The sequence below is a fragment of the Anguilla anguilla genome, chromosome 1, assembly GCF_013347855.1.
Source record: "Anguilla anguilla isolate fAngAng1 chromosome 1, fAngAng1.pri, whole genome shotgun sequence".
Lineage (NCBI taxonomy): Eukaryota > Metazoa > Chordata > Actinopteri > Anguilliformes > Anguillidae > Anguilla > Anguilla anguilla.
The window spans coordinates 60,431,314-60,458,885 of NC_049201.1; the positions used below are offsets into that span (position 1 = coordinate 60,431,314).

At 39.4% G+C, this 27,572-nt stretch overlaps 2 protein-coding genes across 3 annotated transcripts; one reads left to right on the plus strand and one right to left on the minus strand.

Annotated features, from left to right (window-relative positions):
• The first annotated feature begins 3,694 nt into the window (after positions 1–3,694).
• Positions 3,695–17,643, plus strand: LOC118211074 (protein NDRG1-like). Of its 2 annotated transcripts, XM_035387873.1 has the most exons (15): positions 3,695–3,978; positions 7,968–7,997; positions 11,443–11,548; positions 11,748–11,868; positions 12,196–12,258; positions 12,371–12,431; positions 13,422–13,508; positions 13,732–13,788; positions 14,009–14,112; positions 14,192–14,254; positions 14,361–14,412; positions 14,807–14,854; positions 15,155–15,190; positions 15,519–15,570; positions 16,324–17,643. In XM_035387873.1, exons 2-15 carry the CDS (start codon positions 7,974–7,976, stop codon positions 16,545–16,547), a joined length of 1,098 nt encoding a protein of 365 aa, XP_035243764.1. In that variant the 5' UTR covers positions 3,695–3,978; positions 7,968–7,973; the 3' UTR covers positions 16,548–17,643. The 2 variants fall into 2 exon arrangements, with proteins under 2 accessions (XP_035243764.1, XP_035243754.1); XM_035387863.1 differs by lacking the exons at positions 3,695–3,978; positions 7,968–7,997 and adding an exon at positions 9,652–10,619.
• Positions 17,644–18,260: 617 nt separating this feature from the next.
• LOC118211081 (CCN family member 4-like) lies at positions 18,261–27,341 on the minus strand. The gene is made up of 5 exons (XM_035387888.1): positions 27,094–27,341; positions 20,812–21,088; positions 20,222–20,476; positions 19,189–19,382; positions 18,261–18,946 (listed from the first exon to the last, which is right to left on the minus strand). The coding sequence occupies exons 1-5, from the start codon at positions 27,139–27,141 to the stop codon at positions 18,647–18,649; spliced, it is 1,074 nt and encodes a 357-aa protein (XP_035243779.1). The 5' UTR covers positions 27,142–27,341; the 3' UTR covers positions 18,261–18,646.
• Between the last annotated feature and the right edge of the window lie 231 nt (positions 27,342–27,572).

Below are 27,572 nucleotides of genomic sequence, written 5' to 3' on the forward strand. Positions count from 1 at the left end.
ATCGCGTCAGAATCCTGCTGCTTGAAGCAAGGAAAGTAAATGGGCGGGCTGAAGAATTTTTTTAAATAACTGGCGGGAGTTCTGCTTGCGTTTGCTTGAGGTCTGTCTTGAGTTTCTGTTCAAAGTAACCTACTCTATGGTTCAAACTACAACGCGCGAATATGCACGAATTTCAGCAGTTGTGGTTCATTTTTTACACAATAGACGGCGTCATTTTAGTGACCACAAATCAAACTCACTTATATTTCAACGGCATTACTTCCGTCTCCAATGTGGTCGAATAACCACATAAAACCTAGTTAGCCTACTAGTCCATAAGCGATCTGCTGTCTGGATTCCAGTTAAAGGCGTCAATCGATTAAACTGGTATATTCTCTGGTGGTGCTTCAATAAATGAGATACAACACATGGCAATTCAGAAAAGGTGTCCATCCAGAATCCCGATATAATTACTTGTTCAGATATTCCAAAAATCTTCAGAATTTCCACATTAGGGAGGAATAGTCAATCTAAATTATGCTACTGCCAAGTGGGGAAGATCAAGAGGGAAGCTGCTTAATCTATTTACTCCATGTTCAAGTGGGTGGGCGCATGAAACGAAAAGCCAACCAAATCCATTATAAGAAATCTGCTGCCACAAATCCAGTTCTCTGCACAAATCGGATTGCAGGAAACCTATGCCAGAAAAGTGAACTCGTCTTAAATTTCGAGCACAGTGGTTTCGAGATGAGGGTTGCGTTCGAATTCTTTAATATGTTCCCTCATTTCATTGCCTATTTTACTTGGTTCATTCGAAACTGACACAAGGAACGACGAAAAGGATGGAGGCCTGCGTATTATTGGCCTAACAGCTTAACTGACCATATAATAAATAATTAATCACAGAAACGGCGACGAAAACTTACAGGAAACGTCTAAACCACAACCCTGCATGCATCCATAGACTCGATCTATACTAGAAACAAAACGACAAAAGAACGTCCGAATGTATGTATACTTTTCCATTATCTGTCCCACTGCGCCATCTTGTGTGCTGCACGAGAAAACACCTCTTTCGCGTGTATTTCATACACAATCTTGTCATTTATGAAACCTGGAATGCAATATAGATACGACAAATAGAATTATTAGGTTGGCTATAGCATTTAGTGGATCTTTGAAACGATCTTGCACCCTGGACTAGCATCTCAGTTGATAGTTAGATTTACAAATTCCTGAAATGTAATCATGATAACACAGCCGTATTCATGTAAATTTCAAGGTTGCGAATTAATGCTAAAATTTTGAAAAATATTTAACTGGTGGGCAAAAACACAAATGCATGGTATGTTCCAAAATATTTGTACATATTTTAAATACAATACAATACAATTCACAATTAGAGAGTTAATCCACTGGCCAGAACTTGCATCAGTTATTTAAGCCTCATTTATAATGGGCTACAGACATACATACATACTGTACATAAATACATACATGCAACACTTTTGTAACAACACACGTGGTCATGCACTCTAGTAGAACAGAACATAATCTGAGAGCAGGAAAGAAGTGTCAGCACAGATGGCCATTGAACAGTCCATTCACCAGGCTTACCAGTGAATGACCCGTATCATGCACTGACCAACTGACACAAATGCTGGCATGGTCTCCGTTTTGCTGGACCACACTTTTCAGTTTTCCTAAATATTCAGGGGTATGTAAATACACCAATAAGTAAAACTGTATTTAATATTGTTTGTGAATAAGCAGCTGAATAAATAAATAAATAATGGTTAATATTTTCTGCAATTTGTAACATTATAAGCACGATTAAGTACTGTGGGGCTTCATTTATTAGTCCTTTGATACAGAAGCTATGTAAATTTAGTGATTTAATTATGGAATTAGTAAATTATCTTTCTCACATGATAGAAGAACATGAGCAAAAAAAATACAATCTAGCATAAGAACTACACAATAAAAACATTGTGGTTTCTTTTTTTAAAAATCTATGAACAATATGGTGTATTAGTAATTAATAGTGCCTTTTTTAATATTAAGGATATTTGCATTACTCTATATGACTAATAAAACAATACATGCTTTCCTTGGGAAATTTATTGTGATAAAATGACCCCATATAGGCTAGGCACATCAAGTCAGAATGAAATATGGTTTCCTTTAAGAATAAAGGATTTCTTAAATTGTAATGCATCACTTCCTCTTGTGGACTTAGTCTGAAACCTACTCATGGCTGAATAACTGATGGAGTCACCCAGCGTAGATTACTCTTAATTTGCTGGCATCATAAAGTAAATCGTCTATCACCGCATATCAAGCAGCTCGTCATTGTGTCTCTGAGATTTTCTTTCTACTCATTTTCCATAATTCTAAATTTTATAATAGAACAGATGAGAAAAAGATGGGCTAATGCAAATGTTTATGGTGCTCTTTAATTGTATCATGGAAGTATAACTTAAAAGTAAAGAATAAATATACTGTACCACTTAGCAGATCACCCTATTCAAGCAATGATTACACTATTAAACCATGAATAAAAAATAAGGGCATACATTCATTTTGTATAATAGCCTATATATTATTAAACCAAATCTTAATTACTATGCAATAATTATTTTATCACACCATTTTTAAAAAACTTGCGAACAAAGTACTGTACATATGTCATGTATTGTAAAATATTTATAAATTATTGAAATCCTTAATAGATCAAATTAATTGGTAACTACTGGGTGATCCATCTTCAGCCCATGTAATAACATTTCTTTGCTACACAGAAGGGAGTCTTTCAAGATGATAATGCCCTATCTGCACAGAGCTGAAGTGGTAACCCATTGGTTTCAAATGCACAATATTGATGTTATTCATTAGATTGAACTCAACCTAATATGTTTTGGAATGACTCCTGAGATAGTGTTCTCACTTTCATCAGCTAATCAAGTTGATTTACTTTCTTGTGGAAAAATCCTGGTGCATTTCTCCTGTAAAAAAAAAGCACAAAAGGTTGTTCTGCTCTATTAAATGATGTTATATTGCTGTTTCTATTATTTATATTTATTATTTCGGTTCACAATTTTTAATTATAGTAATCCCTTCCATTCTTAAAAAAAATATATAGGCCTCACAAATGACTCCCGAAGTTCCCTCTTTTTGATGTGAATTGATTGATTGATGTATTTAAATTTACATTATGTAATAACACCACAGAGCTGCATTTCTCCCTAATTAGTGAAATCTCTATGCTGTTGGCCTATGTATCTATGTATGCATTGTTATTATGATGATCATCCCCTTTATTGCCAGACAGAATCTGGCCAAAAACAAATGTGCTTGAAATGAAGCACATACACAACAATCATCATTCCATACAGGTAAATTAAGAAATATTTGGATGTAAATAATAATTTATTGAAAGCCATTTTCCTGCAATGGCCAGATATCTAACTTTAATGTACTTTCATCCACATCAATGGTTTTGTTTTTGGTTTATACTAAATAGATTTTGTTGATATTAAATGAATTAGATTCATTAAATAATTTATTTGCTCAATTTTATACCGTTTACAAAAGTTCAGACAATGAAAATGAAGGCATATAATCGGATTTCCAGTATTTCTGTTTCCACACCCTTATCATGAGTAAAGTTAAAACATTGAGCAAACCCCAAATTCCTCATATTGTTTAGCTGTTTGTTGGAACAGACAACAACAGCAGGGGAAGTCCTCCCAGATTCTCCCTTCCAAACGCTTGCAGATGGACTCAGAGCAAATAAAATAAACAACACTCTGGGATATTGCACAACAGAAACAGCTGGACAGAAGAGGCACAAAGTGGGCTGGGTCGTCCCCCGCGACAGAAGCAGATAAAAAAGAAAAGAAAGTTCTAGTGGCACTGAGAGAACGCGATTTGTTTTGAAGAAACGATTCCAGTGTTCCAGTTTAGTGCTTTTTGTGACGTTCTTTCCCGTCTGAAAAGGTAAGTTAGCAAGCTAATAGTGAAATCATTAATCACTTGTTAAGTTATGAAGCGAGCAGTATTATATTTTATGTAGCTAGCTCAACATTTTTATTTGGTAATGTACTTATGTACGGTAATGGCGCATTATGAGCTGTTATTTGTATTTTTTGTAAACTTCTGAGTAAACCGCATTAATTCAAGAGTTTAAACACATTGTGAAGCAAATGCAAGCTGATGTAAATTAGTCTAGCTTCTGTAACGTTTGATCGTTAAAATAACTGATAGCAACATGCTATTACGTCACCTAAACTGGCTAATTTAGAGTTATGTTGCTAACGTTAGATAAAATTACCTACCTTGTAAACTGAACAGTGAACTTTTCAATATGATCTGACTGAGTAACGTTAAATGAGTACTTAAAGTGTGTAAGTAATAAACACGTAATAAGCAGTTTTCTATAACATTATGTGGGGGGAAACTGACTAAGTTCGCCATAGCCAGGTAAGTCCCAAAGTTATACTAGCTAGCTGTATTTCGACCGTTAGTAAGCAAGTCACCTCTTGCGGATCGCTTCTGTACGTTGCCAGGGAAACCAGGGAGCGAAATCTTGGCTGCCTGCCTCCCTAATTCCTACTATCATGCTTTGTTTGTGAGCTAGACTAGCAACTATGGAAAAGGCAAATATGGGTGTCAGGTATTTTGGCCGTGCTGCAGATGATAGTGAATATATGTTTTGAATCATATCCAATATCGTCCCTTGTTCCAGTAACTGTGGCCAGCGGTGTAGTATACTGGCATTTAACTCCTGTTTGGGTTCAGGTCCCAGCTGGTGCACTGTAGGCTACTGCACGTTTGAGCAAGTTGCTTCAGTAACGTTAAATGGCCAGCTGCGCAAATGGATTGCATGTAAAAATGTAATCTGCCTTCATAGTGTCTGCTAAATGCCTAAATGCTGTTCAAGGGACGTCATGTAGTGGACTGATAAAAGGGAACCAGAAGAAAAAAGGATTTAAAAAAAACGATGAACTTGAATTTGAACTAGGCTATAGCACACAAAGTGCCAGTGGAGGAAACAATCGAGTCCTTTATGTCCTCCAGTAAATTCCTGCAATGGGGAAAGTACCACCAGGCTGACCGTACAGAAAGTTGTAACCTTTAGAGAACTGCTTGAACAATGCACTCATTGGCAATTTTAATGTGATGTACATGCACAGACATCCCAATCACCCTCCATCCAAACCCAGGGCTTTCTCTTCTAGCCTAAAGTGTGAATGCCACCATTGGTCCCCTTCTGCCTCATTTAAAATAGGTTTACTTTAATATGCACGCTATATTAGTTGTCAAGTTACTTAACAATTCTATTGCTTTTCTTAATTTCATATTCAAAATCGTATTGTGGCACATGGTCAAATTGTGTGCTGTGATTCGGCATTGATTTTTTATCACTGTATCGTCAGAGAAAAAGTTGTATTTATCAGATGAAGGCTATATTTGTGAACTGTGACCCTTCCATGGCTGCTGTAAAAAATAAATTATTTAAAAAAGGAATGCATCTGTTCAGAGATGCATCCAACTGAATACGCTGCATGGCGGTGAAAAGCCAGTGCTGTTTGGACCCTTCCAGTGGCACAAATACAAAGAGCACCAAGATAATGGCAGAAATGTAGCATTGTCTAGGTATCTGAGCTTATATCCAGCAAGTGCAGACTGAGGGGACACTGCTGTTGTACCTTTTTTGAAAAAGTAACCTGAGTAGCTTCATGAAATATTCAACTATATGGATATTATAAATAAATTGAAAATGGCAGTCCTACTCCGTAAATTGGGAAAATTTATTGGGGTTGACAAAATACAGATGAATTCTCTGAAAATTTCAGCGTCGGTCAGAATTCTATGATTGAGATTTTTGTTGCATGAAGTTTCTTTAGCAAAGCCCTAGAACACTTATGAGGTCGTGGACTGTTCTTCTTCACTCTCTGGAATAACAGGAAGTTCATAGTCTATGACAGGAAATCGGGGGTCTCTACTTGTTCCAGGATTTCTTTCCATTTCTGAGGCCAAGAAAAGCTTTTAATTCATTTCAAGGGGTCGCAGCATTGGATGCTTTAATTCTCACGGGGTAAATGTTATTACTTTAGTCAAGCTTAACTGAGGGAATGGTATTAAAACTATCCTCCATGAAAACACAACATGGCAAGTAAATGAATTGCCTCAGGTGAATTGTATTAATACCACTGCTAGAGGGCGAGTCAGGTTATATGAAATACCAGTACACTGTTCAAACTGTATGAAGAAATCATCATATGGCTGTTTTTATGAAATTTGTAATTTCCTGCTGAGGGTCTTCTGACTTTTTATGCTTTCTTGTAAAGCCAGACAAGAAAGCCAGCCTTGGCTTCTGCAATACAGACTATTGGTGTTTATTTGAACTCCTATTACACATGGATTTGATCATTCATTCTAGTTGTATAAATTCCAATACTGTTTGATAAACCTGTAGGCTAAATGAAGCAGAGCTTATTGTTGAATTCAATTAATTATAACGATGATACTTTTACTCAAAATGAGAGGAAGTCTGAGACGAGAAAGCTCAGCTGAAGAATTTTTAATGGAATTTTCCTCAATTGTTGCTATATCATGCAGGCAAAATCATAATTGAACAACCTCATATTTGGAGCATGCAAAATGAAGACTTAACAGCACTAGGAGGACACAAATGTCCCTGTTATTCTTTTCCACGTAATAATAATTTGTGTTTATAAATGCTCAGGTTAGGTTCCTGCAATGGACAAAGATGAGGAAAGGTAAACCATTTGGGGATCTTCCCTCCTCCATTGTTAAGCACTTTGAAGTAATGAAAGGTGCTATAAAAATGCAATCCTTTATAATCAAATGCTGTGATTTTTTCTAGACATGTAGTACAAAAAGCACAGTAACAGAATGCATCTAATTATCGAGTACCTAGCAGTCCTAAAGTTACTGTTGTACCTGTGTCACCTTTCTAATGGTCCTCAGTCATCACAAGAGGAAACGAGAGCCCAAGTATAACCTTGATGCCAACAAAAAAATACCTGACAGAGACGTACAATATGCTTACCATGGTTGAAACTGAAATGATGGTGATGATGCTGTATTGGAAGTCGCTGTTGTAATGCTAGATAAGATAGTAATGATTTTGAAACTGAAATAATCAGGGCATAGTATTTAAAGTTGGAGAAAGTGGTTAGTGCTGAAACGGCTGCACAGGAATGCGGCTCCAGTCCAGCACTGAGAGAGATTCAGTGTCCTTGGCTTGGCTGAGAAAACAGGCCCCCGAGCCTGGAAGTGCAGTGAAATGTGGGAGGTTGGCAGTCGCTGGATCTGAGAACGAGGAGGAGGGACATGTCAGAGCTGTTTCCCAGACAACGCAGCAAAGAATAGAGGCATGGAGGGACACAGCTTACAAAGGGCACTTATTCTATGGGATGCTGTTGAATCAACATCTGGATAAGAAGTGGGCGTGTCGACGATGATGTGATCAGATTCTGTGGATTTCTCTTACCAAAGCAGAACTGATGTCATAGTACCAAACAAATCAATGTCAACAAAACACCTGAAACCCTTGTAAGAGATGATATAACTGCAATTATTATTATTATTATTATTATTATTATTATTATTATTATTATTATTATATGGCCTATGAAACCCGCAAAGCTCTTAGCCTGGCTGACCCATGGCAGACCTGCTGTGCTTGTTCTAAGGATCATAATCACATTTTAAACTGTAAACATGTAAAAAGTTTTTAATACTGTATGAAGTCTGTTGTGAAGTCATTGTGGTAAACTCACAATGATGCAGTTATGAATCAGTTGCTCTTTTGGGTAGCTGTTTGACTTGGCAGAAGCTAAGCTTCAAGCTTGCATTAATAATGGTAATGTGATTAAAATAGCTTCTGTGTGTTAATAAAAAACATTATCTGTAGGGTTATGTAACTCATTTATTGTTTTTTTTTTGTATTATTCCAGGGGCTGATGGAGTCTGTTCAACAGCCAGTGGTAAGGCAATCATGCAGTTTTCAAAATAAGCATGCATTGTGCAGAATCCTGCATGCTGGGCTTGTATAAACACTGTCAGCCTGGTATAAACACTACGGTGTTTTTCTGGCTTGGTCGCATGTATGTCTGAAACTGTCTTTCGGCAGAACTCAGAAAGGACTCTAAAGCAGTGTGTGGAGTGGAAGTTTAAAGCAGTAAAACTGCACCCCATTGAATGTGTTTCAGAACATGGAAAGTGTAAATTTACCAGTCTGGATAGGGGTGTCAGCTGAGCTTACAGATTATGTGATTGAGAGGATGCCAGTTGTGGTTAAGTCCTCTTTTCCTCATAATAATTATAGTAAGATAGATACTGATATGATGCCTTGTTACATTCTGAAATCTTAAGTATTTCTTTAGTAACTATAGTAACAATTTTACACATGAAGCATTTATTCTGCTGTATGTTATATTAGTAATATTAGTACAACAGCAGTGAACTATATGGGTTCTGAACCGTCACCACCAAAAATGGTTATTGGTATTCCTTTGAGTGGAAAGCTTTAAAAATAAAAAATAAAAACTTTAGCTGAAAATATAACTGGGAAAAGGTGGGTTTGTCCTCTTCACTTCAGGACCTTGGACAACACCTGTCATATTTTCTATAACTCTGTAAAGAGACTGGGCCTTCACATTAATGAGTCACAAATATAGGCTATGCCTGGCTGTGTTTGGAAATGTCATGTCAGGGGCATCTGTTTATGAATAAGTGAAATAATATATATTTTCATCCCAGGTACCTTTTTGCTTTTACTTGAAATGTACGGGATGGATTGTGTGATCAAATTTTTAAGTACTCGGGTGCACTCCCTGTCCTCCTCGGGTGATTTGAGTCTCTTAGCCTGGCAGGTCTTGAGGGAGTGAGGAAGGGACCGGTGTGAGCGTGCTCACACTTGACCTGCCAAATCAGTGGAATCTGTTAACAGATTGCCGCCGTGTGCTCATCCTGTCAAACCGTTTACTGTCCTCCACTTTAAACGGCAGCATGCGGAAGGCTGGGGACCTTCTGCTAACCTGAGCGATGACGCTGTCGTGCTGGAAGCACCATCTGCCCAAGCTGATTTGAGCTGCAGACACATGCAGCACGCAGACACCCTCCTTCATTACGCAGGATTAGTGCAGCTGGAGGCGTGACGAGCTTTTCACCATGACGTCATGCTGTCGGAAGCTTAACTCAGGCTGTTTTACCACAAGTTCTTATGAGGATGGGTATTTTATAACCTGATCATTATGAATAGCTTTGGATTCTCCGTATACATATTTCAATTATGATCACAGTATTAATACAACATACCGAACAGAATTAGCCTAAATAATTATAATTCTTAAATTTTATATTATCTACCCCTCTTTTGCTTGGCATAGAAATTTTTAAGAGTATGTTATATGGACAACTACATTCATATATATCACAGTGGGAAGAAGACAACAAATAATGTGAATAATTAAAAAAAATATGAAAATGTATTTGTATTAATTAATTAATGTATTCAATTAGCAATTTCCTTCTTGTATATGGTTGTCTTATTCATTGATTTATGCAATATTTGTGGATGTAATTGATAATTTAATTCATTATCCATTTCCAAGTGTCTTTTTACTCATAGACCTCCTCAGTGGTCCTGTACAGTGGATATATTTTCTATGTGTAATGGGCAGTCAGTATTCAGATTCCTCAGTTTGAATGTGTTGATTAAACTCAAACATGACAGTGGAAAGGGTGAATGTATGAAAATTCACTTTCGGTCCCTCAGACTAATAATTATTTATCGACTGTAAGGGGTCATGGATGCCCTGAACATTCTTCCCCTATTTTGTTTCCTCACCCCCTCCCAACACATCGTTCCTTTTATGCTCTAATAATAGGGAGTTCCTGGCATCAGCTGCTCCCTGTTGTAAGCTGTTCTGGGGCAGGTCTGTTATGCACGTCTGACTGGCAGGGGTCTCAGAAGTGTGGGGTCAGTTCCAAACAGCTGTACACAACCAGCTTGTACAAGTCAAATGAAATATATTTCCACAATTACAAAATTACAATTGTATTTGGTTGAACAATGTCACCCGTGGTGCATAGAATTTCTGTCCTTTTCTTGGTTTTCTTTTTGGACTCTCCATTGATTTATACCGCAGTTGCCCACAGTTACAGGACATGTACTGTACCAGGATCACTTGGTTGTTGTGTTCCAGCCATTTTATGTACATTGCATGTGTGTGTTTCATTCATAAACAAGAACTTAGGTTGTACTGAATAGACCACGTGATGAGCCGCAGCTGTTGGCTTTATGATTTCCCTGAACAGAAGAGGGGGCAGTGCTTTGACTGATCCCATTTGCGGATCTCCTCCTGCAGAATTAGGCTAGCTTGGTTTTTGGCGATGGTTGCAAGGCATCATGGGAGCCTGGAGCTTAAGTAGGGTGGTTAACAGCGGGAGTATAAAACCAGGCCTTCAGCTCAGTCCCAGATAAGTCTCCGAGGAGAGCTGAAGGAGTAGGATCTTTACTGAAGCACAGTAAACCCACAGCTGCAAGCAAAAACATGGTGCTGGAAGACTCTGAAGTGGACTCTGTCTTTGGAATTGAAGTGTCTGTGAGTATAGGGCTCCATGTTGCTCTTTGGTGGATTTTCAGTTGAAGTTGAGAATGGGTCTGTGGTTTGTACTGTGGTATGATTTGTGATGTAAATCCATGTGCTTTTGTATATGGTGTGGGTCTTGTTTGAACAGCGTAGGCATGTTGAAACTGATGCTATGTCTCTGTCATACTAAGAATACAATCCAATGGGCTTCTTTTTCACCATAATTGACTTTTACTATGACATTTTAATTCTAATTCGATGTCTGTCATCTATGACATCTATAGTCAGGGTGTTAATACTGCAGCATGTGCCATAGAGTGTGTGTGTGAGTAATTCAGCATCATCAGGTTATATTATTATCATGGAAGCTAAGTTAGAAGCATTTAAATAAAAACCAGAACTTGTGCTTCACACTGTTTTGCTACATATGAGCAACTGGAACTTGACATTACTGCAGCATATAGATTTTGGGTTAGGTTATTCTGAATTTATGAGCTAAAAATCTGGGGTAATGTAGCCTAATTGTTTCAATAATTATAATGTGTTGTTTTTACCTTTAAGATGTATCTGAACCACTCATAACTTTTAGCAGTGATTTTCTTTAAATAAATGGTGTAAACAGCATTATCAATTTGGCAACGTGCGAACACAAAATGTGACACTTAAATTTGCAAGTGAAATGAAAGAAATTTACAGGCTGACTGAACTGCAGTTCCATTAGTTTAAGCAAATGTCCACTTGAGATTTGCATAGCTGTTTGTGAAGAATAGTGAAGGTTGGGATTATTTTATCATTCGTTCAGTATACACACCTGACCGCAGTTCTCCTCCCACAGGAGCACGATGTGGAGACCCAGCACGGCAAGCTCCACTGCACTATGAAAGGGGTCCCGAAAGGGAACCGGCCAGTCATCCTTACCTTCCACGACATCGGACTCAACCGTACGTCTCTTCTGAGTCAATTCAACTTACAGACTTAATTCTTCCCGTCAAAATGTAACAAAGTTGATTGCCTTAGAGGTGTAAAGTAAAATCAATCTGCAGTTACAAAGCTGCACTGTGCTCAAGCCAAACGTTTCCTGTGCAGAGATCTTTCTGCCATCGTTCCTTATGCTGGTTGTCCATTTTGTCCCGTGCGCAGACAAATCCTGCTTCAACTCCCTCTTCAATCATGAGGACATGCAGGAGATCATGCGTCACTTTGCAGTGTGCCATGTGGATGCGCCAGGGCAGCAGGAGGGGGCCACCACCCTCTCCACAGGGTGAGAGCCCCCCCCTTTACCCTCCAACCCCACCTGGAGGGGGAGGTCAGCCTTCTAAATTAGGCCTGACCTTTCAATGGCAAACTGGTGTTATAACCTACACAGCACCCCGTGTGGGTGTCAGTCAACTGTGGGTGAAAGAGCTAATTTGGGAAAAATATTAAAATGCAAAGCAAAGATTTTTTTTCTCTAGATTCTTCTTTTGAACCTCAGGCTGCTCTTACATTTTACATGTCATTTTCATCAATGAGCAAATGTAACAGTTTGATGATGTGATGTGTGTAGCTGGCTGAATGGAGCCTTGACTGAACATTGTTTTTGCTGCAGGTACAACTACCCCTCCATGGACGAGCTGTCTGAGTCTCTTGTGTCTGTGCTCAAGCATTTCGGGTAAGTGAGCAGGTTGTACAGAAATATGCCATTGCAAAGCTCCTGCAGAAAAGAGATTTCAGTAGATTTAGCCCTTTGAGATGCTTTTATCTTTCGTCTTGTTTCCCAACAGCCTGAGCAGTATCATTGGGATTGCCGTTGGTGCTGGGGCCTACATACTGGCTAAATTTGCAGTGAGTTGAAATTCACCCCCCTCCCTCCTCCTGTGCTTAGTTGAGAGACTTTTATTAAAGCAGGATTAAACTTCAGTAAAATTCCTTCTTGTACATACCACTATACTACATAATCCTGATTAATATGACTGCCTGGGTGTAAGTCCTAAGAATGTTCTTTGGTCACCAAGCAGTTGTGCTGCACAGTAGAGAAACTTAATTGATCACTTTATTTGTGAGGCCACATTTCTATATCCTTCTAGGAACTGGGAAAATTTAATTATTTTTACATTTAAACACTATTTAATTATTTCCATACAGTCCCGTGCAGGTTTTCTACCTTTGGATGAACCAGAATTCCATCCTGTTACTCCCCAAAATAGCATCACTGTTATGCTATTTTGATCACTAAGATAATAGTGATTTGGGCATTTGCCCTACTTTCTTGTGTTGCAGTTTGCTCCACAAAGAGCTAACATACTGAAATTGGAGAGATCAAAAATAAAATGCCTTATAGTGTGCATACCCATTTCCATTAATGCTTGAATCTCTTGATGCCTCCACGAAAAGGAAACATAATTGTGACAATCTTGTGGTAACTGTAAATGTCAAACCACTGTGGGCACTTAGTGTAACATTTCTATCAGTGTTGTATATGATCACTAGATACAGTGGTGACAGAACTGTGGTCATTTATACCACTTATACCACTGTGATAACTTGAACACAGTACATAATGCCATATTTTAACTTGATCATGTCATAGTGATAACTCACAGTATCTGTTACAGAACAGTGGTAAATGTATACCCAATGTGTTAACCATCTATACCTGTCAAAGTGCAAAGTTATTTCAAAAACTATTGGAGCATAATGATAACTCTGTTTGGAAAGCAAAGATTAGAAGATTGATTGACTTTCACTGGGCGCCCTGCTCTGTTCCAGTTCTGACGTTCTTTAGCTGGCCTTATGGGGGAGCTCTTAGTCACCGCTGCTTTGTCTTGATTACAGCTGGACCATCCGGACCTGGTGGAGGGCCTGGTTCTGATCAACATTAACGCCTGTGCAGAGGGCTGGATGGACTGGGCTGCATTCAAGGTACCACAGCTTGGCGTCATGTGTCATCGCGTGTGACAGCCAATTAGAAGGGGAATAACCAGCTGTAGAGAATTAGTAAAAATGTCCATTGTGATTTGTATTTTTCCAGATGGAAAAATGTCATTAAATTAATTTAAATTTATGCTAGTAAATCTTACCTGAGGCAGTTTGGCAGTCAGAGATGGCACTATAAACCGTGCTGTGTTACTGTGTTTTTCCCCAGATCACCGGCTGGGCCCAAGCATTGCCTGACATGGTCATCACACACCTGTTTGGAAAGGTGAGCCAACCTGCCTTTTCAGTATTCCAATCCTTTCATCAGTTGTCTTGTAATGTTTACTTAATGTTTATAGTAAGAGCTTTGTAACATTAGCATGTTATCTGTGTGATATGAAAAAGGTTGGGATCACACAAAAGGAAGCTTGCAACAGTTCCTGCTTCCTCCATATTCTTCTACTCAGAAAGTGATATGTGAAGCGCAAATTTGTGTTTCTCTGCAGGAAGAAATACAAAACAACCACGATCATATCCAAACGTTCCGTCACCACATCACCACCAGTATGAACCAGACCAACCTGCAGCACTTCGTCAGGTCCTACAACAGGTAAGGCCTCACGTAAGCACTTTTAGCTGTTCCCAGGGAATTTAGCTGTTCCCTGATTTGTAAAATATAATTTTTGCAGTCGCAGGGATCTGGAGATCGAACGGCCAGTCCAGGGTGGAAATGTTAACGTGAAAAGTCTGCAGTAAGTCAGAGGCTAATCTTGTACATGTTGTTTCCACAGTGTGTAGTTTGTTACATTGCTTTCTAGATGTTCTGTGGAATTGACAAAGCCCTCTTGGCTTTTTCAGATGCCATGCTCTTCTGGTGGTAGGAGACAGCTCACCTGCAGTCGATGCAGTGGTAAGTGCACGCTTCAGTTAATCGTTTCATATTGTACACATTACATTACATTACATTACACTCACTTAGCAGACGCTCTTATCTAGAGTGATGTACATAGTGGAGAACAATTCTTACTGAATTTCAGTGGACAATCTGCTCAGACTGCTTTATAGCTAAAGCAGCCTTATTCCTGAGTCCTGAGACCAGAAAGACTCAGCAAGAGTAAACACAACTAAAAGAAATGTACAGTAAGTATTACTGTTCACTATTTAATGTACAGTCAGGTTGTTAAATAATGTTAGGTATCTGGAACACAGCGGGAAACAAAAAACTGCAAAATAATGAGCGTACCCCTCACAATGATCTGTATTTGATTTTCCATGTTATTTATCAGAATCCATTCCCTCCACAGGTGGACTGCAATTCCAAACTGAACCCCACAAAAACTACACTGCTCAAGGTAGAGTGTCCATACTCACTCCTTCTTTTTATTTCAGATGCATAGATATTAATAAGGTGAAACAGCAGCAGATCAGCCTCACGCTGTGCTACATGTAGCTCATTCACTGCTGAGTTCAGAGGTCAGAGCTTAAGCCAGTATGTGAAATTCCATTCCACACGCACAGAAAGGTTTCAAAGTTAAAAAATAGCAAGCTGGTTAAGACCCTGATTGAGTCATTATGAAGGAACAGAAGGAGTTGTTGAAATCATGTCAGTAGTGCATGTAGGTTAAAGCTCTCACACATCTGTCTCTTTACAGATGGCAGACTGTGGAGGCTTGCCACAGGTGGATCAGGTGCGTAAAGGCTCCTCGTGACTCACACACCTGCCGACAAGGTTAAGTAGGTAACATATGGTCTCAGCTAAGCTCATGAACAACAAGTTAGCCAGCTTTACGTGCAACTCCTGACACTCCTTTACCCAGAGTACTAGTGGTGGTGGGGATTGACATACATTGGATGCCAAACTATTTTAACATGGTTATCCTCAGTGTGCTTTGACACACGTTGTTGAGGTAACATTCATCTCATGATTTAAAAGATGCAGACATTTTGAGTTTGGCAGAGGCTTTCTACAGGGAGAAACGGCTCACATGCTCATCTCTTCTTTCGTGTTCTCAACAGCCTGGAAAACTGACAGAGGCCTTCAAGTACTTCATCCAGGGCATGGGCTACAGTAAGTCCATGAGTATCACTGTTCACTGTCCCTGTCAGGAAAATTCGTGACCCACTAGCCCTCGTTTCATTACCCAAATGCTTGAATTTGAGGTTCACAATTACATTCTGCTCTTGGCAACTGGTTTAATTTCATGAATTATGACCACCCTTTGACAGCTGATTGGTTCCTTTGTGCAGTGCTGCAGGGTTGGGTTATTTACAGGCCAATTCTAAGCACCAGATTGAAACATCACCTGGTCTGTAGGCCAAATGGGTCATTTGCTCATGTGTTAGACCAGCATCTTTGCTGTATCCTATTGAAACCCAGGTGGACGCATTGCTGGGTAGACACAGCTAACAATAGCACTTGAGATAGCATGGCAGTGCTAGAGTGAGTGATTTAAAAACACCCACCCCACTTTCCTTTGTTGTGATACAGGATCAGAACACTTGGTCAGTACACTTGTGTTTTCAGACTCAGACTGACATCTGTCAATCCAGTGTTCTTTGTCGCCTTTTGAATGTCACTCAGGCTTGGCCATGTACAGCACAGAGCTATTTAAGCTTGTTCGCCCTCTAGTGGGCAGACACTGTATTTTCAGAGGAAATGTTTTTACGAAGTGTTTTAAAAGTGATGAGTGAGTTACATTTCAGATTGACTTTATGTGTCAGATTATGATGTATGGGTGTATATCAGTACGATCACAAGCATTGAAAGCACATACCTCTTTGGGTGGGTTTGTTACAGTGACGTTCCCTCTCTCCCTCACAGTGCCGGCCGCCAGTATGACCAGACTGGTGCGCTCCCGCACGGCGTCCGGCTCCAGCATCGCGTCCAACGGAAACCGCAGCCGCTCCCACACCTACGAGGGCAACAGGAGCCACGCCCACCCCGGAGACGGCCAGCGGGGCCGCTCCCACACGGACGTCTCCATGGAGAGCGCCGGCAACCTCACCATCGACCAGGCCATGAGGCCCGGCGAGGTGTCCTGCTAAAGCCCCGCCCACCAGCTCTCCCCGCCTGAACTGACCGACTGTGGATGACAAACCCAGGACGCTCCGATTGTGAGATTCCCCCTCCTCTCCCCTATCTAACACAATGGAAGAGGCCCGCGTCATCACAAGGTTAATTATATGAATTTAGACTCTGTATATATACACGTAATACTAAAGAGCTTGAAAACAACACTGCATGTCCCCCTCCTGCAAGAGCAGTCCTGGCATAGATGAGGTTGAGGAGTGGAAAGCAGTACAGGCTGGAGAGCTCTCCCTTTCAGTAAAACTTGCTTCTCTGCTTTTCTACTTTGTCTGCTTGTTTCAGTGTTCACTGTTGGCATTCCTTTGCTTTCTCTGCTTCTGAACAAACTCGTCATTTAAAAATGTTTATTCTGACAGTCTGCCACTTTTTCAGCAGTACGGTTGTGTACAGAGTGTGTGATATGAGCAGCCTGATGGATTTTAAGTGTGCTTAGAAAATTCTAAATAACGGCAACTGCTTCTCATTAAACTCACAGGATTGAAGTAGTTATGAGATTTTAAATGTAATAAATATGGGACTATGATAACATATGCTCTAGGTTGCTGTTAACATCGGTTGTAAACCTGATGCTTTTTAGATCAGTAATTTACCTTACTGAACTGATTATACTCATTGTATCTGAGTTATTAAAAAAAAGTTATTTAATTTTTCAATAAAGCTTATTGTCTATCAGAAGTAACATAACAGTATTGTTAAACTTGCAATTGTGTTCTAATTGCAAATTATAGTATCTACTTGTGGCAATACTAATGATTATATTACTTCCGGCAATGTTTTTTGTTGAGCTATTGTTGTAAATCTTGGTTTTCTATACTATACATTACAGCAGGACAAAAAGTGCCATTGTTCTGTAACTTATATGTGCATTTATGTCCCTCTGCACTATTTTAACAGAGCTAACTAAACCAACGATCATACAGAAACTGGGGTTTTCTGAATATTAATTCATTTACTTATTGCTTTTTAACTTGCACTACTGGAAAATTGCTCTGTAAAGATACAGATTCCCCTTTACTGGAAAAAAATAAAATGGGTAACTTCCTCCAGAATTTGTATGAGTGTATATTGCCTGATTATTCTTCATCTCATGTCATATTGTTTGGAAAACAGTAACCAGTCAACTTTAATACTGTGCCTGTTATTAATTTCTGATGAAAACAATGAAATGGTTGAGTTTTTTGAGAGCTAATTGCATGAAATAATCTTATGAAAAGTGAAAGAAAACAAGTGTGATTGCCTTTATACAATGGCATATGGGATTCTTGTGGGATGGCTGTGTGAATGCTGGTTTTTGCTGGTTTTGCCCTTAAAATGTATTCCAGCCCCTCTCTCCAACGTGTAGCCAGGCATCTCCTGACCCTTAATACAGCACGATTCTTAATCCAGTATCCAATGACAACTAGGATTCCTTGCTTGTTTGGTCAATGACAATGATCAGCATTCAATATTAAATTACTTTAAGACCTAGACAAACCATCAACCAAGGACAGGATCGGGACTTACACTTGTGGGCAGGTCCATGGGATGGACCTCCTGTTCTCTCTGAATCTTCCCTGTTCCTACCTAACTCATTAACTGGGCATACTAGAGGTTACCCAATACATGTTTCTGTTATCCACTCAAATGATATACAATACCGTAGGCCATTTTTTGTGGTAATTTTGATTTAGTTTTTATATTTTTATTGATCTTCATTTTGTGGTTTTGTAACAGAAAAAGTCAAATTGTAACATAACTGCAATGAGTCATTTTTTTTATGGATTCAGTATAATTCTGCTGTACTCTTTATTAACATAAACATTATTTTGGTTTACTACTATTTCATAAACAAATATAAGTTTATTTCCAATAGGAAAAATAATATTTTATGGATGACAGATGTGCATCCTTTTTTTCCAAAACGTTCAGGTGCAAAGAATAAAAATATAACAAATTTAAAGGTCAGAAATTTTCAGTTGCCAATCATGGCTTGAACACAAAACGATCTTTGAGTTAGAAAGCTGACTTATGGATCTATATGTATTGCAATTTGGGTCAATGAAACAAGTTTGTCTTCTTAATTGAAAATCTCAGGGAAGTCATAGTAGCGCTCCAGGTCAGCGAAGATGTCGTTGGGGTTGCGGCAGCTGAGGTTGCAGAAGCAGGCGTTGATCCACATGACCTGCCAGGAGAGCATGGCTCCGTTGGGACACCGGAAGTCCACTAGGATGGTCTTGGACTTGTAGGGGATGCAGCAGCGTTCGTCTGTGCAGACCCCGCAGTACTTTGGCCTGTACGGCCTGGTACTCACACAGCCTGATATGGTGAAATTTTGGCTCTGCTCCTCTCTGTAAATGTTCAGACATTTCTTTCCAGGCTGAGAGAGAAAGAGACATGTGGTGTTTATATGAGGTGTCATATTGTGGCTTTTAAACCCATTATCAATATATTTAATTCATTACAACTTACAGTGCAGTGAAAAAGTATTTGCCCCCTTCCTGATGTCCTCTATTATTGCACATTTATCACACTGAATGGAACTTTAGGCAAATACTTTTTTACATTTTTGTATGCTACACAACATGAACGCTTCTACAAAAGATTTTAAAAAACGTGCACCTTGATGTGCTTGGTAATGTCGATGTCGCAGGGGCGTAGGTTGCACAGACGAGTCTCCTTCACCATCTCACACTGGGTGTTGTCATTGGAGATGCGCATGGACAGCCCCTGGCCACAGGTCTTAGAGCAGGGGCTCCAGGACGTAGTCTGCGTCACACAGTTCTTGTCCCAGACTTCATTGTCATTTGGGTACACTGTGCCAACATATGAGCAGACAAAAGAACATCCCATCATTGCAATAATCTCTGTAAATTTGTCATTTTCTGATGAATAATTATATTTTCATTTTGTAACTGTTTGTTGTATTGCTTTGTTTATTCCTTTTTTGTTTTCTGTCTTGCTTTTGTTGTTCATTTTGATTGTGTTTTTCTGTCATGTGTGGTTTGATTGTGTCCGTTTTCTACTATCCGGGGCCTTGTGGACTAACCTGAGGGTTGACAGAATGAGACTGACACCAAGTATTTTAAAACTCAATGTTAAAACTCAACTCAAACTCTAAAAATGAACATGCATGTAATCACCATAGTCCCCCACCCAGTACTCCGAGTCAGCAGCTACTTGACTGTAGGACTAGGAAGGTGACACAGGCAGATTTCAGGCTTGTGACTGACCAGACGAGTCCTAGTGAGCAAAATGGGACAGTGGCTCCCTGGCATCTAAATCCTGTCCTGGCAGGACACTATTTTGACACTTTGGAGCTGGGGAATATGTTACCAGAAGTTTCTACAGCCAGAAGGCAGGTGTATGTTTAATTACCTATGTTGCACCAAAGCTAGTTGGGCAGTGGGTTCCAGAGTAATCTTGTGCAGAGGCATATACGTACATAATAAACTATGATTGAAGTAAATTGAGTGCCTAACTTCAGATAAATTTTTCTCGAAATATTCCATCCATTGGATTTTCCAAAATTCAACTCTCCAACCGTTCACATTAATCCCACTGCACTAAACTTGATTGTGTGCTGTGATTTCCCAAATCTGACCCTCATCTCTTCGGCTGGGGAATCAAAGGAGCGAAACAGCGGAGGTGGCACCTTCCACGGCGTGCCTGGGTATGGCCTTTCGAATCTTCCTGGGCTCATCGCAGATCCACTGTTCGCAGCAGCGGCCCCGAAGCTTGACCCTCCTGGGCGCCGGGCACCACACCCACGGGGGCTGGGACTCGGTGCAGAGGGACAGACACCCGATGGCTCCGTTCACGCACAGGCACTGGTATTTACAGCTGGGCTGGAAGCTCTGTCCGTTCCGGTAGATCACACCATCATGCTCACAGCCGGTGCCCACCATGTCTACATGGACACAAACACAACCGCGTACGCTAGCCCAGCAGCAATCTAAGTCAGGAAGAGGTAAGTGGTTGCCAAGACCCTCATATAGCTGCAGAGACTGAAATTCAGAAATGAAATCAGAATTTCTGATTTGACAACCTTTGCAAATAGAGCAGTGTCTGAGTAGCTACATCAATGATACACAGAACCAAAGCTCAATGAAGAACATATTTTTTAAAGAACATTTTGATACGTTCTCTTTGTTGCATTTCACCCCCTGAAGATTACTATGATGTCCAGTGAACTCAATGAAATGTAACAATGCACCAGATGTCGCCAAAGATGAGGTCACTTACATGCACACACTCCTTTCTCGTACCTCGGCTTGTCCGCGCTGTAGTCGCAGTACAGGCCTTTGTGGTAGTCGCAGGTGTCCGCCTCGTTGCAGGTCTCGCCCACCTGCTTGGCGCAGGCCCTGCAGCAGTCGCAGCCGTCCATCATTAGGCTGACCCCCCGCGGGCAGAGGGGGTCGCTCTTGGGGCACTTGCAGGGCCACTTGCAGTACTGCGTGCGGTTAGAAGGATCCACTGCAGTGAGCGTGGGAGGCATGGTGGTGGAATTCTGGGAAATACCCTGAAAGATAAACATTTCTTCAGTGGATTGTCTGAGGGGGTAGGCTCTGACAGGTTCTTTGACAGGCAAAAATTACTGGAAGCAATCCAATATGGCACAACAAGGGTACCAGTGGCACTAAACTGTCTGTTCCTCCTTAACCTCAATAAAACTGGTAGTTCAGTAGTTGTGTAAAATACTAACATTTATTTCAAATTGATAGTATATCTGAATAATATACTATTTGGTGTAAGTTTCACTTGCCATCTCAATGGGACTCAATTTGCAAAAGAAAAACATGATATTGAATTGAGGAACAACTGTGTATACTTAAGAGATTTGTGAATGTAAATAAAAAGCACATATGCTACCACTGTCTTTGGAGATGCAAAGCAGAAGATGTTCGGGAATCTTGAGGTGGAGAGGAGCAGAGGTAGAAAGATCAGGGGTCAGAAAGTAAAAATCCTGCCATGTGCTTCTTCTACCCATGAATTTAGCCACCTGATTTCACGAATTAGTTCTTTACATCTTTGTTGTGCTAATTAGCAAATCCTGGTGATTGGAATAAAATACTTCAGAGAACTATTATTTTTCTGAACCTGTCTGGAAAGGAGGTTGTTTTCATTAGTTCTTGAAATGAACTTTGATAATTCAGCAGATCAAGTTTCCACTAATCCCAGTTAAGAATACTTGTCTCTGTCTCTAGCGCCTTCCTGTTTCGAGTCACCAAAAACAAATTCAGGAGGATTAGTGCACAACCACAGCCTTTCCTGTGGAGGTGAGGCCACACATGCATCTCTTGATCCAGACACTGGTGGCAGTGCACAATTAAACATTTCATTAAAAAAGGAAGTTCTGGGGACGTTTTCCTCTAAAACATCATTTCAATTGAAGGAAAAATTACAACAAAAACACACGTCTGGAGAATACACACATGGCCATTATCTTCTTAACAACTGTTTTAACTAATTTCACAAGCACAAATTAAATGACTCCCCACAACAGCAATTCTTGATTAATATTGAGTACTGTTTATCAAATCAAACCATAAAAAGTACCCTTTATTTTACCTGGAAGTCCCAGTGAACTATCAAGGAGAATCAAGTAAAAAATCAACAGTGGAACAAGTACCTATATTTATTTCTTAGTTACAAACATGTGACTAAAGTATATTCATTTTGTGGATCCAAGGATATGAGGATGACCAGATAGATCTTGTCATATTCTATTCTGTTTTTGTGACATCATCATTTTGGTTAACAGTGGCTTTTTAACCAATCAGACCACACCACCTGTCTTTAAGAAACTAAAAGTAAGCTGTATTTATTTGGCATCTTTCATTTCCTGATCTTTCATGGTTTGCCAAGGAACAAAATACTAGCATAAAAGGATAACAAATATATGATGTGCTCATGAACTGATGCACACAGACAGCAAGAAGGAGGAAAGAAAGGAAGGCCCACCATGGCACGGCTCTGGTCTTCTGGAACATTCTGTTCTGCATTCCATTACGGACAGAAGCCCTGTGTATTCAGCAGTGGTGTAATGGCTGTGTGTGTTCCACTGAGGTGACACACACTTCACCCTTTCAAAAATCCCTGTCTCCATCTGTGTCCTGCAGCAGCTCCAGAAAACTGCCAGGGTTCCCATGGACTCATAAGCTTATGATGAAACCTCAGCACACATGCTGAGCCATTTCTGGGTTCAGAAAGTTAAGTTTATCTATCCTGCTCATCAGTTTAGTCTTCACAGAAATAAATATATCAAAATATTTCTTCTAATTTCTTCATTTTCCCCTCAACCTCCTATAAGCTGTAACCTTTGAAAATAAACACTTTGACTGCTGGGTGTTTTTCTGGGCTCTAAGTGTTTTTTGTTTGGTCTGGAGAAGGAAAGACTAGTGTCTGTTGAAAATTTCCAGTGGCTTCAGAACTAATAACAATCAAGCATTTCCGGTCATTCCTCCTCACAAATACCTCACAGATATCTAAAACATCTAAATCTGAAAAATCTCAAACATCTGAAATATCATAATGCAAGACAATGCAGAATAAAAAGCCAAGGAAAATAACCAAGTCACCTGACAGCATTTTCTGCCCCAAACTTTGGTACTGGACAGTGGAGCTGAGAAATCACTGTTTCACAGTGGCCCGAGACAATTGCTATTTGATCATGCACTAGCAAAGATTCTCATCAGAAGCTAAGAGAAGCCATCTCGGATTAGCCTCTTTGAAGTACTTTACTGCACACATTTGAAATTACTTTGAAGTTAAACCAGCTCTTTGTGTTTGTTAGGAAAATGACGGTTACATTTCCTTTTCATAAAGCTGTAGTATTATGACAACAGTAATCATCATATTATGCTTTATTTGAGGACCTAATCTCCACTTGAAATATTATAGCTGCACAACATAAAATTGCAATACACTAATTCAAGAGATTCAAATATGAACATGTTGTAACAAACAAGCAAATGTTTCATGCTCCAATATTCTATATAACATTCTAACCATGTTATTCACATATCACCCTGTTCACCCTATTTTACAAATTATTTAATTATAACTAGAGAGTAATGTAATTAAAATAAACATTGTGATTTGTTAAACATTGGGTATTCCAAGCTTTTGTAATATTCTACAAATGTTGCAATAATCTCACCTCTTTGTACTACCAATATAAGTATGTTTGGTATGTTGTGCACAGACACAAATTCATATTTTCTGCCCAAAACCAATTTGCTATTCGGAAAAACAATCTGATATTTTTCCTGGAACACCTGTGTGCCAATAGATTTAGATTTTAATATTGGAAAAAATATATATTTCTAATGCTAAACTACACTGGCTTGGTAGTTCTTAAATTCATACTAAATCAGCATAGTATTGCTAAAAATGAAAATATGCCACTGTTACAGTAGCCTGTTATTGCTGTGTACTCTTTCTTTATAACTTGCTTTTCTCCCCATATAGCTATTTCAAGTACAAAATAGTCTGAATCTTTTTCGGCACCTTGGTATTATTTATGAATATATTTATTGTATGTATACAGAATTTTGCGATGTGAATTAAGTGGCTCATTGTCTGCTGTGCTGGCAAAGATGTGACACATCTGTGGCAAAGAAACCTGGCAAGTAGAAAGAGAACTAGCCTTGTTAACAGGTGGCTGCATGCTTGATTCCTATAGGTTGTACTGCTGCTGTACGCTTAGTCTGAGTTGTTCAACTGAGTTGCCCTAGTAAAACAATTCCAATCTCAGCTGAGAAAAAAGGACCTAAGTGACCTTAAAAATCATTCAGCCATGTAAAAAATAATTTGATCAGTAAATGCAGACAGTGTCTCAGTTAACCACCAGAGGTCAGCATTAGAAAATATACAATGAACTTGATTTGAAATTGAGTATGCCCAAACCCCAGGCAATCCTCTGAGATCAGTTGCTGGTATTTGCATCTCCCCAATAGCAACTCCCTCAGAAAACATTAAAAAATGAATTTGAGGAGCCCAGCTTATATGATGTATATAACAGAACGCTATTAACAGATAGTCACAGCACTTCTACACAGCCCTGCATTTTCTGGTAGAATAAATGTTCTCTGGTTTTAGCATCTTCATAATTTCACAACCATCCCTCTATCAAGCCTAACAGGTCCCCTGCGAATTGCTGCCTAAGATTAAAACTTCCATTCACAGATCATCCAAGACAAAACAAAACAGTGGCTGGGTTTTCTCCCACTCATTAAACAAGCAGCAGGTGTTCTTCATTCAAATTCAGTTGGATCATGATGTGTTGTGACAACAAAAACTAAGCATAAAAACAAAGCTATTCCATACAATAAGAGGTGAGTCATCCTTCTTGGTGATAAAATTTTCACATAATTTCAAAGTTCTTTATGTGTTCTGTATCACTTCTACTGTGTTCTAAAAATAGTGGAAGGATGGGGTTGGATCTGTCTGTGCCGATTCCACAATGGTAGAAAAGTCAATCTAAGAGGATACAAATATGCTCAAAGATGTATGCATATATTTATTTGAATTCCTCACTCCAAAATGTATAGAAACTAATGACCAGACCTGATAGATCCAATGCTTAGACTCGAGCATATGTATGCTTTGTCCAATGCATGTACACCATCAATTAAAAAGACATTAATATCTACCATATGCCTCATAAAATGTAGATGTATTAATTGCATTAATACAACAAAATCTGTCTGAGAAAATGGAAATATGGGGACAAAACTGCCTTCATCTGGGAAATGTAGTAGGCCTACTTAATGCTAGCTGTTGAAGTGTAGGAAGTGGCACCATACTGTCTGTCACCTCTGTTTTTTTTCCCATTGAGGATGAGCAAAGGGAAAACAGCATGTAAAATAATTTTTATTGTCTATGTAGATCCAGTAGATACAGGCGTTGTCTTATTTACTGTATTGCATTGTAATGAACTGGTTTCTGATTCAAAGGAAATGTATGCCAAGAGCTAGACTAAGATAACCGTTTAAGAGAAATCTTCCTCCGCAGGCTGAGGGAGGTGGTACTCTGGAATAGCTTTCAGATGATAGTCACTAGCCACGTCGGAAAACATTCATTTGTTATAGGGAGACTTTCTGGCATGTATGAGAGCCAATTCCTTTCAAAGAACAAGCAGCAAATTGAAACCGGACCCTTCTCTTTATGAACATTTCATTACACAGGGGTCACCAGCCAAACACGCAGGCATCCCCAATCCGCTCAAAACGTTACAATGTTGAGTAAGTGCAGGGGAAAAGCTAAGCTTTTCATAGTAAATAATGTCAAGTTGTGACCGTTTCAGCAGTTTTTGAAATTGTAAACATAATTTATGCAACAATAGCAAGATTGTTGCCTGCTCTTGTGAAAGATACCTTTTCCAAGGATGCTTTTAGCACTACTCTCAGCTGCAATGGAAGTGGTAGAATTTGGATGTAATATATTTAACAATGCCCCATTAGAAGGTCCTTATCAGAGTCATGAAACACTAACAAAGTGTATCTAAAAGTTGACACGTTAAAAACAACTCATATCATGTTAGTTTGCCTAATTTAACATGCTCTCTCATAGAACCATAGGTTATCAGCTTGACAGTGGGGTCACCTAAGGTTATTTCAGTGCAAAAGTCAAGTTCAGGTGGGGCCGGTCTATCACCTGACAGGTACTGGTATTATATGACTGTGGTAATCCAACAGTTACGTTTATTACATCCAAAAATGTGCTTTGTGCTTTTTACTGTCCTTGACTGTGTGGCTACGATTAATTGTGAGGTTATGGCAATTATGCAACAAATCATATTTGTTGAGACAAATTCACTTCATAGGCTATGTCTATATATAGTCGAATCTATTGCCACATTTAGTGCTATACCAACATATTCCGACGGCCAACAAGCCGGCCAATACATAATTATCATAAGATCAAATAATTGTTAGGCCTACATAGGCCAAACACATTTTTACAGTGCAATGCATTTATCTTTGCATAAGTCCTAACAAAAATAAGGAAAAATAGTTGAAGCATGTACAAGATTACATCTTATTCACACATTCACAAAGCTGTACATTTGAAGAAACCACTATCTTTTCAGGGAAGAAATGGGAACCCGATTTAGCGGCGCTGGAAAGGGAGTCGCCCTTGACCTGGATACGGCAAGCGTTTTTGTGCGCCTGTACTGAGTGGATTTTCTTTAGATATGATCCTCGGTCATTGCTCTTTCAAGAATCTCCAGCTATACCCACGCCCCTTCCCCCTCCGCACAACACCCGCTCAGCTGAATGGAAAAGCACATTCTAGAGATGCATAACCCTCAGGGTACGAGCCGGCGTGCATCAGCACAGAAGAAGCTTATGGTATAAAATCAGATTTTGTTTATACTGTCCGTCTCTCGTCTCCGTTGACCTCGTTCAAATACAACGCTATGTGCAATTTCTCTTATGTTGATTTTTTTCAGAAGCACACGATATAATGAAAGACAAACGAAAACAACAGAAAACAAGTAAATCAATGCAGCCCGCTCACCTGATGAATGCTGGCGAATGTTAGAATCCACGACAGAAGCCACCTCATTACTACATTTCACAAATAAATTCATTGAACCGAGAATTAGACCCTCGTAACAAAAAACCAAAACATCCCGCGTCTCCAGGAGCTCACAGCATTCTGAAACTTGACAGTCACTCTCCCGGACCTTACAGACTTATTAAAGCGACTCTTTACGTCAGACCTTGGGACGAGCCCTGCATTTTTGGTAATTTTCCTCCCTGCCCTTTTTTTTATTCCCACTACCAATACAGTGAAAACAGCTCCTTAAAGGGAAAGGGATTGGTGTGGGCGGGGTAACCATGTTCTAATCAGTCCAGTAGGCTAATTACAAAAAAGGCTACTTGCCCTCACTACTTGCAAATAATCTTTTCTTAAATCATACAGTTTAGGTAAATTTTAAAGCCCCAAAAAAGCTTAAAACACACTTTTCTATTTAGATAGGATTTATTTTCATT

Excerpts from the sequence above, each read along its gene's own strand:
- LOC118211074 (XM_035387863.1), top strand. The coding sequence starts at position 10,569 with ATGGTGCTGGAAGACTCTGAAGTGGACTCTGTCTTTGGAATTGAAGTG. Across the intron at positions 10,620-11,442 it reads TCTTTGGAATTGAAGTGTCT|GAGCACGATGTGGAGACCCA; the intron begins GTGAGTATAGGG and ends CTCCTCCCACAG. Across the intron at positions 11,869-12,195 it reads GCCACCACCCTCTCCACAGG|GTACAACTACCCCTCCATGG; the intron begins GTGAGAGCCCCC and ends TTTTTGCTGCAG.
- LOC118211081 (XM_035387888.1), bottom strand. The coding sequence starts at position 27,141 with ATGAGGTGGCTTCTGTCGTGGATTCTAACATTCGCCAGCATTCATCAG. Across the intron at positions 21,089-27,093 it reads CATTCGCCAGCATTCATCAG|GGTATTTCCCAGAATTCCAC; the intron begins GTGAGCGGGCTG and ends TTTATCTTTCAG. Across the intron at positions 18,947-19,188 it reads ACATTACCAAGCACATCAAG|CCTGGAAAGAAATGTCTGAA; the intron begins GTGCACGTTTTT and ends TTTCTCTCTCAG.